This window comes from Papio anubis, chromosome 19 (assembly GCF_008728515.1).
Source record: "Papio anubis isolate 15944 chromosome 19, Panubis1.0, whole genome shotgun sequence".
NCBI classification, from domain to species: domain Eukaryota; kingdom Metazoa; phylum Chordata; class Mammalia; order Primates; family Cercopithecidae; genus Papio; species Papio anubis.
Window position 1 is genome coordinate 37980714 of NC_044994.1, and position 15237 is coordinate 37995950.

The 15237-nt window shown below is 43.3% G+C and overlaps 1 protein-coding gene and 1 long non-coding RNA gene across 4 annotated transcripts in view; one reads left to right on the forward strand and one right to left on the reverse strand.

Moving 5' to 3' along the window:
- Nucleotides 1–15237, reverse strand: part of EPG5 (ectopic P-granules autophagy protein 5 homolog) — a 124893-nt gene that overhangs the window by 91893 nt on the left and 17763 nt on the right. For all 3 annotated transcript variants that reach the window (XM_031658803.1, XM_031658804.1, XM_031658805.1), the window contains exons 6-11: nucleotides 14463–14536; nucleotides 12632–12737; nucleotides 9688–9802; nucleotides 8248–8398; nucleotides 4683–4838; nucleotides 86–243 (exon numbers count right to left, since the gene is read on the reverse strand). In XM_031658803.1, coding sequence (XP_031514663.1) covers nucleotides 86–243; nucleotides 4683–4838; nucleotides 8248–8398; nucleotides 9688–9802; nucleotides 12632–12737; nucleotides 14463–14536 — 760 coding nt within the window. The remainder of the gene's footprint in view (nucleotides 1–85; nucleotides 244–4682; nucleotides 4839–8247; nucleotides 8399–9687; nucleotides 9803–12631; nucleotides 12738–14462; nucleotides 14537–15237) is intronic.
- The window catches only part of LOC116271475, a 74064-nt gene that overhangs the window by 58594 nt on the left and 233 nt on the right, over nucleotides 1–15237 (forward strand). The gene's annotated exons all lie outside the window — the stretch shown is intronic.

Sequence of the window (15237 nt, forward strand, 5' to 3'; positions counted from 1 at the left end):
TCCCTCTAAAAGTAAAAATTAAGCCCTGAAGAGAAGCACAAAAAGATAGGGAGAGCAGAACACCGACTGCTCGATGGGGCCGTACCTTGGAGCTGCTGCTTGCACTGGGCGGGCTGCAGGGAGGAGGAGAGCTGCTGCAGGTTCTCGCTCTCCACCTGGTGCATGAGGTAGAAGAGCTTCCACAGCATTTGCACAGACAGAGTCCCAAAGGGCATCTCGGACATAAACAGCCAAATGCCAAGTCTGCATGTAAGCAGGAATCGTTTTATTTATTAATCAGCTTCATTACATTAAGAAAGTAGAAAAACCATTGGCTCTCAAGGAAAGAAAGATTCTTAAATCACACTACGATTTTTCTAATATGCTTTAGTCATAAACACCTCAAGGATGGCTAAGAATAACAGCAAATACAAACCACCCAGTCTGCGCCAGGGACTGTTCTAACCACTACAATGTGTGCATGTGTGTGTGTACACATATAAGTACAATATCAACTCAAACCATCCTCACAAAAACCAAGACAACAATTATGGATATGGCCGGGCATGGTGGCTCACGTCTGTAATCCTAACAATTTAGGAGGCCGAGGCAGATGAATCACTTGAGGTCAGGAGTTCAAGACCAGCCTGACCAACACAGTGAAACTCCGTCTTTACAAAAAATACAAAATTAGCCAAGTGTGGCGGCGCATGCCTGTAATCCCAGCTACTTGGGAGGCTGAGGCAGGAGAATCACTTGAACCCAGGAGGTAGAGATTGCAGTGAGCCAAGATCACACCATTGCACTCCAGTCGGGGCAACAAGAGTGAAACTCCATCTCAAAAATAATAATTATTATCATTATGGATATTAGCACCAACTCACACAGGCTACTAAGGCACAGACAGTAGTGGGTGGCAGAGAGGCCAGCTGTGGATGTGCGTGTCTGAGCACACATACAGGTACACATATGCACACAGACACATGTGTAGTGGGTGAGAGGAAAATCTAAATCCATCCAGTGACTCCTCTCTGAGCACTGAACAAAGTTCAAACTCCTCAGCCCACACTCAAAGGCTTCCACAGGATGGCTCTGACCCGTATTTCCAACCAGAGCCCTCTCTGCCTTCCTTCAGTTACTACTGCATTCCACCAAGCCTGGAGAGACCCCACACCTCCAGGCTGGCTGCTTCCATGGGTCAAGCCCTCCTTGGACTTCCTCCTCTGTGCTATTACAGAACTCCATCAATACCTGACTTTGCCATCATCATACCTTTTGCCAGTAAGCCTCACACTATAGTGGCAGAAAAACCACCTGGAGACTTTGTGGAAAATGCAGATTCCCAAGCCTCACCTATAAAGACCATGATTTTGTAGGTCAGAGCTGGGGCACAAGAATTTGCACCTTTTATAGCCACCCTTGGTGACTCAGACTCAAGTGATTCTTAAAACACAACGTGAGAAACACCTCAAGGTACTGTAAATTACATATAACATACTAACCTAACCGCAATTTGAGAGCAGAAACCAGGTCTTGTTCATTTTTATATAAACCAGTTTATAACTAGAACCCTGTATTTTAATTATCTGCTATCTAAACCAGTATCTCAAAAACAATCAGCATTCAATAGATAGATGCTTATTAAAATTGTACGTGAATGTTACCATAACTAAAAAAAAAAAAAAACTTGTATCAGGATGGTGGCCATGCCCCAAGTCAGAATCTGCTAAGGAATGGCCGGGTGCAGTGGCTCATGCCTGTAATCCTAACACTTTGGGAGGCTGAGGCGGGCAGATCACTTGAGGTCAGGAGTTCGAGACCATCCTGGCCAACGTAGTGAAACCCCATCTCTACTAAAAATATAAAACTTAGCTGGGCACAGTGGTGCGCGCCTACAGTCTCAGCTACTCAGAATGCTGAGGCAGGAGAATTGCTTGAACCCGGGAAGCATAGGTTACACTCCATCTTGGGCAACACAGTGAGACTCCATTTCAAAAAAAAGAAAAAAGAAATCTGCTAAGGAATGTATAGCAACTTACCTGCTATTAAATTTAAAAAAAAAAAAGAAACTTAAAAAAATAGGAGGCACAACTACTACAAATTATCCTAATACAAATTATCTAATCACAAATAAACCAAATTTTTAAAAAATGAAAGTGTATTATGCCTAATCCACATCTACGAACCTAAACAGGCAACTGGTGGCTCAAACCCACACTCACCTGGACTCTGGAAAAGCCAGCTAGACTCCTGACTAAGAGATTAAGAAACTTCTCTAAGGTCAGGTGGGCCAGGTTTCTATCTTATTAATTAACTATCCTAACACTTCACATGGGACTTGATGCTGTTTTATAACCCCAAAACAAAGAAGGAAAATTGTAGAGGACTTAAAAGTAAAATCACAAACAGGGTGTATTTCAGGCTATAAAATTCCCTATATGGCAGACATTCAGGAAGTCTGGCATATATACATACACATATATATACACACACACGTATATATTTATACAGGTATTTATATATATGTACATATATATATATTTTGAGACAGAGTCTTGCTCTGCTGCCTAGGCTGGAATGCAATGGTGCAATCTCAGCTCAACGCAACCTCCACCTCCCAGGTTCAAGTGATTCTTTTGCCTCAGCCTCTTGAGTAGCTGGGACTACAGGCTCCTGCCACCACGCCTGGCTAATTCTTGTATTTTTAGTAGAGATGGGGTTTCACCATGTTGGCCAGGCTGGTCTCAAACTCCTGACCTCAGGTGATCCACCCACCCCAGCCTCCCAAAGTACTGGGATTACAGGTGTGAGCCACCACACCCAGTCCTGACTTCTATTTCTGTTGTCTGTCTTTTAGTATAGTTTAGTTTTGTTTTAGGTTGAAGGGATAGCTATTGCCAGAAATTTCCATTTGAGTGCCAAATAAATTTAAATTTCATGGCTTTAAATATCTGGTTCTCATATAATTTGTTTCCTAAAATAAACTTAAGAACAATAGCTGTCAACATTTTAAAACAATTATCTTTGTGAATTATATACACAATGTTACAGGAAGGGTTCACAGCTCAATATATAGGCCCCAGTAAGTAGGATGACAGCTTTGCCTCTCCGCTAAGCAAGCACAAAAATAAGTGACAGATCAGAGAAGGAAGACTCCTCCCATGTACCAGGCTGGTGTCAGTGGGCAGGTGCTACTGCACTGCTGCCCTGACAATCCTGAACAGGATTTGGTGCATCTCATGAGATCACAAAATTTATGGTATATGTGTAACAGGAGTAATCTAAAGATAAGGCCAGGTGCGGTGGCTCATATCCGTAATCGCAGCACTTTGGGAGGATGAACTGGGCAGATCACTTGAGGTCAGGAGTTCAAGACCAACCTGGCCAACATGGTGAAACCCCATCTCTACTAAAAACACAAAAAAATTAGCCGGGCATGGTGGCAAGTGCCCGTAATCCCAACTACTTGGGAGGCTGAGGTGGAAAAGTCGCTTGAACCTGGGATGCAGAGGTTGCAGTGAGCCAAGATCATGCTACTCCAGCCTGGGCAACAAAGTGAGACCCCATCACAAAAAAAAAAAAAAAAAAAAGATAAATTTCTATACCCAAGTTCTATTTAAGTTAGACTTACACCTTCACAGTGTCTAAAAGTGGTTAATACTTAGCTAAGAACTCCTGATCTTTCTCTAAGTCTCTAGATTATTCTATTCTCCATATGAAACCATACAAGAACAACCCCCACTTACATTTGAAAAGTCCTTTGTGGTTTAAAATGTATTTCCTCATATTACCACAATTCACCCTCATCACATATCCACGAGGTTAATGGCACAGTAATATCATTATCACCATCTCCATTTTATAAATGAAGAAAGTGAGACCACAAATATTAAGTGACTTTCCCAGGGTAACAGTAAATGGCAGATCAAGACTCAAACTTACTATACAACACAGAATAAATCGGGGGCTGAGGCTAAGAGTCACATAGCAAGAGGAAGTGTAGACAGCTAGCTCAGGAGAGGGCCAAAATAGGGGAGAGCCAGTAGTTCATAAGTAGAGCTGGGCAGGGGTGGAGGCAGGCCCGCATCTCCTAGTGGAGGGCATAATTCTGCAGCAGAGCCCGCTCCTCAACTGGGCCAGTGGCTCAGGGAAGAGAGCACGGGATGTGCAGCTGTGCCCCTGCCTATGCCTCAAACAGGTCCTAGGCTACAAGCAGTGGCACAGACAGCATGATCCAAAAACAGTATTTACAAAGCTAAGATAGGGAACCAAGATCCATGACATTCCCAGACCTTAAAACCCTTACAGGAGGGCAACTTGAACAATAAAATCAGCAAATCATTTGCACCACATGCTGTGCACCTACCGCTTCTCCCTGCAGGCACCGCAGTGGGTATGTGACAGATACAATCTATCCTGTTTTCCCCTGCTCAAGGCTGCCCCAAAAGTTCAGGGTGGCAAAAAACTGAGACACCGGAATAGTGTTATCTTACAACAGAACGAAATTGAGAGAGAGAGACCATTTCAGCCAACAGAGGGGTACTATAGATAAGGAAACTAAGGCCCAAGAATTTGCCCTCGATAAGAAACAGATGAAATACACTAAGAAACTATTATAAAAGACCTACTTAAGTGGCTTTCACTCAACTGGTTCTTACCAGTGAGGAAGTTACTTCTCACCAAATATCATATGTCTTACTTACCTTTTGGCCTTCAGCACATGTAGGACAGCCCTCAAAAACAGCTCATCAAATTCAACCTGTAGTTTCTCCATAGAGTAGGGCTGTTGGGCCAATCCTGAGCCTTGGTTATGGCTCATATACTGTGCCCAGTGGTCACTTACATAACCAACGGTCATTCTGAGCATGAGGAAAGATAATACAGTACTTTTCATTAGCTCAATATCTGCACCTTTATATTACCTTTACAACATTCATTTATTCAACACATATGTATTGAGCACCTACTATCCACCTACTACTGCCCAGGTTCTGAAAGTAATGAAATGGGGAAAAGAAAATCCTACCTTCATAGAGCTTACATTTAGTGAAGGGCAAAGAGACAACAAATAAAATAAAGTCACATATAGTCTGCCACATGGCTGTAAGTGGCACTGAGAAAAAGCCAGAGAAGGGAATAAAGTATATCTGGCGATGAAGGGGTACGCAGGGTAAGGAGGTGGGTTGGGAGCATGAGAGGCCTTACTGAAGAGGGACATGTGATAATGCCTGGAAAACAGTGAGGAATCACAAGAGTGTCTATGAGAAGAGTGTCCACATAGAAGAAACAGCCAATGCAAAAGCTTCGAGGGGTATCAGGTATGATTAGGAACAGCAAGGAGGCCAGTGTGCTAAGAGGGAGACTGGCTGGAGATGAAATCAGAAAAGTGGCAGGAAACCAGATCGTGAGGCACCCTGCAGGCCACTGTGAGGACTTTGGCTTTTTCCCTGAGTGCAGCAGGGAGCACTGTAGGGTCCTGGGCAGACAATGGGCTGACTCACAATTCATAAGCAACACTGGCTGTTTAAAAATACACTGAGGTGGGGAAAGGGCAGAAGCGGGCAGTGGGCAAAGTCAGAAGCAGGAAGGTAAGTCAGGAGGTCTAGGAACGAAATGGGGTGCTAGCAGTGAAGGTGGTTAAGAAGCAGCTAGATTCTGGAGACAGCATGTTTCACTGATTCAAAAGAATGCATGTCTTTCACACTAATCTCTCTGCAATTAGAACGTCAGAATCCATGTTAATGTTAATGATGTGATGCCATAATTTGGCAGCATTTTCCCTATGTTAGTGGCATATAAAATATATCTTAAAAAAAAAATTGGTGGCATCTCAGATTTGATAAAAGATGGTATTTCAATGGTGGAGATGATAAAATTTGCAGTTAGATTGAATGCAGGGTATAAAAGAAAGAAAAGCCACGGGTGCCACCAGGTTTTATGGCTTGAGAAACTAGAATAGAGTTGCTACTTAATGAAACTGGGAGGAGTAGTTTGGGAGGTGGGGAGAGTGAGTTCACTTTGAGAACATTACATTACAATGTTAATGAGTCATCCAAGTGGAGGTGCTGAGTTGGTAGCTGAATATACAATATGTTTATGAGAGAGGTATGGGCTGGAAATATAACTCTGAGAATTGTAACAGTGTTTAGATATTTAAAGAAGAATGAATGACATCTGAAGAAGCAAGAGTAGATAAAGAGAAGAGGTTCAGGGACTGAGACCTGAGACACTCTAACATTAAGAAGTCTGGAAGTGAGAATGAAACAACCAAGGAGGCAGAAAAGGAACTGTCAGTGAAATGGTGGAGAAATCAGGAGAATGTGGTATCCTGGAAGCCAAGCAAAGAAAATGTTTTAAGGATAAAATTATCAATTAACTACAAGAAAGGCTGCTATGTGACCTACGTGAGAGATGCCAAGTAGGATGAAGAGACCCAGAACTGGCCAGTGGATCAGGAGTACAAGGTTCATTAGAGATCTTCATCTGTAGGAGCTGTTTGGGTAGTGATGGGAGGAAAAGCAAGTTCAAGTGAGGATGGAGGAATAAAATGGGAACTAACAGGCGATCTGAAGAATGAGACCTTATGGGAAATTGTTCTGCAATTAGAAGGTATGAGACGAATCTGCACTAGAGTCACAGAAAAGTAAGCAGATGGAAAGAAAAACAAAGAAAGAATAATCATAATATACTACAGCTGTTATTTACACAATAATGTAAACAGTGATCTTAAAACAGTAATGATACCAATGTCCTTCCTATAGAGTTACTGAGAAAATAAAATAAGAAATCACAGTCCTGGCATACAGTAAGCACACAATCCTATATCTGTATGTGAGCTCATGGACCAATTTTATTTATGGTCTTATTTATTAAGCAGAATCAGAAAACAGATGTCTGGATGGACTTCTGTTAATAACAGGTAGATGGGCTTTTAGCTTTTAACAAATTTATCTCCAAGTCACCAGTCATCCTCCCTCCCACTATCTCATTCTCCTAACTCTATACTCAAGGCTTTCTCTAGATCTCAGAAAGGACCCCCAGGCCGGGCACAGTGGCTCATGCCTGTAATCTCAGCACTCTGGGAGGCCAGGACGGGCGGATCACTTGAGGTCAGGAGTTGGAGACCCGCCTAGCCAACATGGTGAAACCCCATCTCTACTAAAAACACAAAAAATTAGCTGGGGATGGTGGCACACACCAATAGTCCCAGCTATTCAGGAGGCTGAGGTGGGAGAATGGCTTTAACCTCAGGAAGAGGTTGCAGTGAGCCAAGATCACACCACTGCACTCCAGCCTGGGTGACAGAGTGAGACCCCGTCTCAAAAAAAAAAGAAGGGACCCCCACCCTTTCAGGGCATCCTATAACCATTTGACTGATTAATAAAGCTAATAGATACATATCTAAAATAAGTGAATTAGGCCAGGTACGGTGGCTCACACCTGTAATCCCAGCACTTTGGGAGGCCAAGACGGACAGAACGCTTAAGCCCAGGAGTTTGAGACCAGCCTGGGCAATGTGGTGAAACCCCGTCTCTACTAAAAATACAAAAATTAGCCGGGTGTGGTGGTGCGCACCTGTAATCCCAGCTACTCAGGAGGCTGAGGCACAAGAATTGCTTGAACCCAGGAGGCACAGGTTGCAGTGAGCCGAGATCGTGCCACTGCACTCCAGCCTGGGTGAAAGAGTGAGACTAGTCTCAAAAAAAAAAAAAAAAAAATAAGATAAAATAAATGAATTAAAAGTAATTTTGTTTTGGAAGCAAAAGTAAGGAGGCAGAGAAGTTTTGATAGTTTTATGGAGTTTCTTTTGGGCGGGGAAGGAAGTTGAATAACAGCATGTGTATATGCTGTAAGAAATGATCCAGTAAAGACAATTAAAATTAATAAAGCAGAAAAAAAGAGTATAAAATTAATTCAAAGAAAAGCAGTACATATTCTCTAAATTTATTAAGACACTTGAAGCAGTAAGAGCCTGCATTTTCCTAGATGCCTTCTCTCTCACCCAGACTTCAACCCAGCAACAGCTTTGGGGATCTCGACTCCAAGAACAATCATCTAGCAAGCCAGTTAAATTTGAGATAATTAACGAAATATGCTGACTGGAAGCACTTATGAAATTCCCATCTTATAGATGGTGAAAAAATCTTAACTTTCACAAGAAATAAGACCTGAGGTTTACAACTAAAATGTCCATCATCCCAATTATGCAGTATCTGTGTCTGACCAGGGTAAAAGGAACAGAGAAGAATGGACCAATGGCAGTATTACCTGATCATATAACCAATTCGCTTCACAAACTGCCTATAGCGTGCTCTATTAAAGGTTTCTAACCCCACAGCCAGAAGTTCCACTAGCGAGTTGGCAAAGGCAAAAATTTTCATCATCTCTTGAGGTCTTGTTGTTTCAGGTAAATAATCACCTAGAAGTTAATCAGATGAAAGAAAAAAATCACAATTACTATGAAAAAACACGAACGGAAACAGTTGTACACATATTTAACGAGGACTCAAAGCCACGATGGAGAAGAACTGACAATCTCATTACTCTGGCTCCCATATCAACATGAAATGGGAAAAAACTTGAGACAATGTGCCAAATTAAAAACAATTTAAGCTGGGCAATGTGCAGGCTAGTTAGCTTTCTCACATTTAAGCACCAAGTGGGAAATTACAAGCACAAGAGAAGCCTACAACAGCTAGGCACAAGAAACCTGAGTTGGAGCCTACACAAGAAGTAAGACTCAAGCTGGGTGCAGTGGCTCACACCTATAATCCCAGCACTTTGGGAGGCCAAGGCAGGCAGATCATGAAGTCAGGAGATCAAGACCATCCTGGCTAACATGGTGAAACCCCATCTCTACTAAAAATACAAAAAATTAGGCCGGGGACAGTGGCTCACGCCTGTAATCCCAGTACTTCGGGAGGCCGAGATGGGTGGATCACGAGGTCAGGAGATCGAGAACATCCTGGCTAACATGGTGAAACCGGCCGGGCGCGGTGGCTCACGCCTGTAATCCCAGCACTTTGGGAGGCCGAGGCGGGCGGATCACAAGGTCAGGAGATCGAGACCACAGTGAAACCCCGTCTCTACTAAAAATACAAAAAATTAGCCGAGCGCGGTGGCGGGCGCCTGTAGTCCCAGCTACTCAGGAGGCTGAGGCAGGAGAATGGCGTGAACCCAGGAGGCGGAGCTTGCAGTGAGCCGAGATTGCGCCACTGCACTCCAACCTGGGCGACAGCGTGAGACTCCGTCTCAAAAAAAAAACAAGGTGAAACCCTGTCTCTACTAAAAAATACAAAAAACTAGCCGGGCGAGGTGGCGGCGCCTGTAGTCCCAGCTACTCGGGAGGCTGAGGCGGGAGAATGGCGTGAACCCAGGGGGCAGAGCTTGCAGTGAGCTGAGATCCGGGCACTGCACTCTAGCCTGGGCGACAGAGCGAGACTCTGTCTCAAAAAAAAAAAAAAAAAAAAAATTAGCCGGGCATGGTGGAGGGTGCCTGTAGTCCCAGCTACTCGGGAGACTGATGCAGGAGAACGGCATGAACCTGGGAGGCAGAGCTTGCAGTGAGCCGAGATCGCACCACTGCACTCCAGCCTGGGCAACAGGGCAAGACTCCATCTCAAAATAAAAAAAAAGACTCGATGCAGAGTTTCTGTGTTTGCATTTGCCACTACCCCATTTTACACATGATAAGAGAAATGAGTCTACCTTTTACTTTAAACCCAAGAAGATGTTGAAAGAGTTCATGAAAGGGGAACTGTGCTAAAAGGGTAACCAAATCATCTTCATTAAGGAGAATCCAACTGGTCTCAGGGTCTTCATCCTAAGGGAAAAGATAAAAAGTCATGTCAGCTGATTTGATCAGATCACACTATGATCCAGAGTTACAGGAGGTAAATTATCACAGGTCTCAATGGTATACATGTGATATCCTCATGAGTCTTCATGGACCTTTTCTCCAGGACAGAAATTTATAGTCTCAGTTCCAGAGATAGTTCCACAGTAAATCCCCTGAAATTGCAAGCACAATTTTATATGTATCTGGGTCATGGTCAGTGATGAAACTGCTCTCATTAAATGTCCATCCCAAAGAAAATAGAAAAAAAGAAATCCTCTAGAGTGAGGACCTTACTATAGGGATCGGTGCTTTGATAACATCAATTAAAGAACCACAGATGGGCTGGGCACGGTGGCTCATGCCTGTAATCCCAGCACTTTGGAAGGCCGAGGCAGGCAGATCACCTGAGGTCAGGAGTCCAAGAGCAGCCTGGGCAACATGGTGAAACCCCATCTCTACTAAAAATACAAAAATTAGCCAGACATGGTGGCGTGCACCTGTAATCCCAACAACTCGGGAGGCCAAGGCATGAGAATCATTTGAACCTGGGAGGCAGAGGTTGCAGTGAACCAAGATCACACTATTGCACTCCAGCCTGGGTGACAGAATGAGCTTCCATCTCAAAAAAAAACAAGAACCATAGATGAGAGTTCAAGTTATGTTAGCTGCAATTCTCTTCTCCCAAAATCAAGGTCTATGTAGTATTCGACAGACTTAAGAGGAAGCAATTGACATTTGCTACAGATGACTAAAGTTCTGTTGTCAATCAGTGCTGCCAAAAGCCGTATAAAAATAACAGTGGTCATACACAAAGATTAAATAGAGGAAATCTTTGTGGTCTTTTTGTTTGACACAGAGCACTAAAGTCACCTTAGAAACCAAGTTGATTCATGTCCTAAGATATGCTACGTTAAAAAGGGAAGGAAGTAAAAAGATCCTGAGAACCTGAAGAATAGAATGTATCACCTCAATTTCCACAAGGGACTAATGCAAATCATTCAAAATTTCCTTAAGCCACTCAATTTTTACAGTCTTATTATGTGTCTAAAATGTCTAACAAACAAGCGTTTCAGAAACTCTACTTAAGGCAGTTCTCAACTTAGCTATTCTCAACTCAGCTGTACATTTAACAACCAGGTAGGCTTTTAACTATTTGGATGTCTGGGTGTGGGCCTGGGCAAGGTTTGCAAGTTGCCCAGGTGATTCTAGTATATAGCTAGTATCAAGAAACCACTGATGTGGGTAATTCAGAGTGCCTTCCTCCCCACAGCCTTTTCTGAGGCCATGGCACTCCCAACTTTCTCATCTATCCCCCAGTTCTTGAATTCGCTGAATATTTAGGGAGTGCTAAACTGGAGCCAGGCACCAATGCAGGGTGAGATAATTAATCAAATATTTTGACTGGAAGTATTTATAATGCCTAATCATTACAAGTAATTATAATGCTCCTTAATCATTATCCGTCTGGGATTAAATGCAGGAAACCTACCAGAAGAAAAGATTTCTCCCTCAAGAAAGACCACTCTAAAAAAAACATACTGCTCCACTGCAATCTTTAAAAGACCAATCTGTACTGGTTCCTGAGAAGCTTGCTTCAGAATGATTCCTCAGTTTCTAGCAAAGACGCTTGCACGTCCACGTCATTTACCACCACCTGACCACCTCCTCCTGCAAGTCTCAGGAAGAGAAAAACGACTGTGACGGGTACTCCCCACTTCTGAATGAGCACTCTGGGAAATACACAGACACGATCCCACAGCTGCCATGGCTGTCATTCTGAAAACTGTTGGCTGAACACTTTCATCTCCTTTTTTTTTTTTTTTGAGACGGAGTCTTGCTCTGTCACCCAGGCTGGGCGCAGCCCAGTGGCGCAATTTCGGCTCACTACAAGCTCCGCCTCCCAGGTTCACACCATTCTCCTGCCTCAGCCTCCCAAGTAGCTGGGACTACAGGCGCCCGCCACCACGCCTGGCTAATTTTTTGTATTTTTAGTAGAGATGAGGTTTCACCATGTTAGCCAGGATTGTCTCAATCTCCTGACCTCGTGATCCTGCCTCAGCCTCCCAAAGTGCTGGGATTACAGGTGTGAGCCACCGTGCCTGGCCTCACCTCCTTTTAAGAGAGGGATTATAACAAATCGGTCACTGAACATCCTAGAATATCAAATCAAGATTCAGAACAAAACAAAGGACTAGAACTGACCATTAGCAGCAGAACAAAACTGCTTACAAATATACTCACGATGGGTATAGTAGAAAGGAAAATTAACAAGGGTGATCTTGAGAAGCTGGATTTCGATCATTAAATTATCACTAAAAATGGAAAACCATCTTCTACCTTTCAAATGAGAATTTCCGGATAAGAAGTTTATGAGTTAAGGGAAAACCCTGCTAAGCTCCAGCTCTTTATTACTCAGATTCACCATCTGTAGGTAAGGCTCCAACCACAGAAACTTGTTATTACATAAAGAAACTCCTAATATACATCTTATGTAATATGACTTTAATTTCCAAGTGCCAAATTCTCCGAGCTGAACAGAATGATATTCTAGAGAAGGGGTGCAACACAGCACACTGGCTCAAAGCCCAGGCTCTAAAGGCTCCGCATTTAATGACCCTATGGTTTGAGAGAAGGTACTTCACAGCCCTGCACCTCAGTTTCCTCATCTATAAAATAGGAATCATAAGTCTTTACCTCATGGGGTTGCTGGGAGAATTAAATGAGATATTATGTGAAAAGTGCTTAGAACAATACCTGGTGCATAAGAAGAGGGCACAATAATTCATCAAAATAATGCAGACATGACAAAGTTACCTCTTCTCCTCCTTCGTCTACTAGCGTCCAGGTCCCAGACCCAGGCCCTGAGGAGGATGGCTTCCGCTCGCTGGGCTTCATGTGGCACATAAACTCAGCTCGATTTCTAAAGGACAAGAATAATCACTCCCATCACTTAGACGAAGGCCCATGTGAGTGCATTCTGGATTATCTACTCACCCTGAAGAGGAGCCACACATCAACCCAATCTTCAAATGGTTTAAATTAGTGAATAAGAACTGGCCAAAAACCAAGGCTACTAAAACTGCACTAATTTTGGTGGCAAATGCAACCATTCTGAATTAGTAATGATGAGTAATTGCAGAAAGCAGCTATACTAGCACAGCTCCCTGCATGACGCAGGACCTCAATACATATGCTACAGACCTTAACTCCAACCAGGCTCACAGAGTCTTGCCAGGGAAACTATTTTAGCAACTATGACTTACTGAATAAAAAAGAATGGAGGCTGGGCACGGCGGCTCGTGCCTGTAATCACAGCAGTTTGGGAGGCTGAGGTGGGTGGATCATGAGGTCAAGAGATCGAGACCATCCTGGCCAACATGGTGAAAACCCGTCTCTACTAAAAATACAAAAATTAGCTGGGTGTGGTGGCGCATGCCTGTAGTCCCAGCTACTCAGGAGGCTGAGGCAGGAGAATCTCTTGAACCCAGGAGGCGGAGGTTGCAGTGAGCTGAGACTGTTCTACTGCACTCCAGCCTGGCGAAAGAGAGAGACTCCATCTCAAAAAAAAAGAAAAAAGATAATGGAGAGGCTTGTTTAGGGCCAAAACATAGATATCAATGCAAAAACACTTGTGAGTCAAATCATTATCTACCATGTGCAGGAGCAGGCCCTTGTATCCAAGGCAGCAAGGCATCAAATCTAAATTCCTCATTTAATTTCAAGGACTTCTATAATCCAACCCACCTTTATTACCAGCTCCCGCACACACCTTTGCTTCAGCCACACTGATCTACCTGTGCTCTGCACAGCTATCCTAACCTGTGTTGGGGCCTTTGCTCACACTGTTCTCCCACCTACATGTTCTCCATTGTCCCATTCTCCTACTGAAATCCAATCCATTCTTTTTTTTTTTTTTTCAGATGGAGTTTTGCTCTATCACCCACACTGGAGTGCAGTGGCACGATCTCGGCTCACTGCAATCTCCGCCTCCCAGGTTCAAACGATTCTCCTGCCTCAGCCTCCCAAGTAGCTGGGATTACAGGTGATTACACCACCATGCCCGGCTAATTTTTGTATTTTTAGTAGAGATGGAGTTTCACCATGTTGGCCAGGCTGGTTGCAAACTCCTGCCCACAGGTGATCCATCTGCCTTGGCCTCCCAAAGTACTGGGATTACAGGTGTGAGCCACCATGCCCAGTCCAATCCATTCTTCAAACACAGCTCATTTACCATGAAACCCTCTCTGACTACTCCATTCAACTCTTTGTTCTCTTCATTTCTACTGCATAGCTTCACAATTTAGCACTTTAAATCTCTCTGTGCTATTTCTCTTCTGGCATTAAATCTCTTCTTCCAAGAAACAGATCACCTTTTTTGTCTGTAGCACCTTTCACAATAGCATATATGACAAGAGGGGCAAACCCAGTAAAACGGGGATCCCATAAAAATAGTTGCTTATATATAAGCAGTTGAAGAGTCACTTTGAAACAAGAATCAAACCCAAAGAAAATCTGCAATGTTAAATTCTAGAATGCCAACACTTCCCTTAGCTGTTCTTCTTTGGATCTAGGCAGTTTCAGGAGCCAATCCTTTAGAAGAAAGAAGCATTTCAATCTCTACTTCACAAAGCTCTTCCACACTTACTTGACAGGAGACATCAGCAGGGCAAGGGACTGCATAAAATGAAAGACCCCTGATGGGTTATGCAACACTTTGATCTGAAATCAGAAAAGCAAAAAGCGCACTGTAGAAAACAAATAAGCCAAGTGTCCATAATCTTGGTTCACAAGCGTTCTGACCAAAGTTGCTGTTAAGAGAACAAAGCTGAAACTGGTACCTAATACACAAGAGTAAAGCACAGCCCATGGGTTACTTGGCAGCACTGAGTCAGCTGTACTCAAAGAGCAGAGGTAGCTGAGCAGTTTCCATCAATTATCTGTAACAACATAGGATGAAGGACACTACTGCTACTTTAATCCAAAGAGAGACAAAACAAAAACAAAAAAATCCTCCTTCTACCTAATAAGATTCAGACTTCTTGCCACCAGAAATGCTAAAGCAAAGGAGATGTGGAGAAGCTGAACTTGGCAAACATTTTGGCTCCTGCCCATTCTAAGTGGTTGCTATGAGTAACTTAATGACCCAAAGGCAACAGCAGAGAGGAGAATCTAAAAACCACATAGTCAACTCCTAAGTATACAAGAGTTGATCCCACAGACCTAAGATCTCTGCCAGTATTAAAGAACTTTGAGATGTGGTGGCTTCTGTTTGACCTGTACCAACTGTGGTGTGAGAAAGATTGACTTAGGAAGCTGTATTGAGTACCATGGGAAAAAAGTCCTGGTGAGCCTTCCTGCACAGAAATTGTGTAGAGTTAAATATGACTGAACCTACCCAGCCAGACCACAAGCAAACTTAG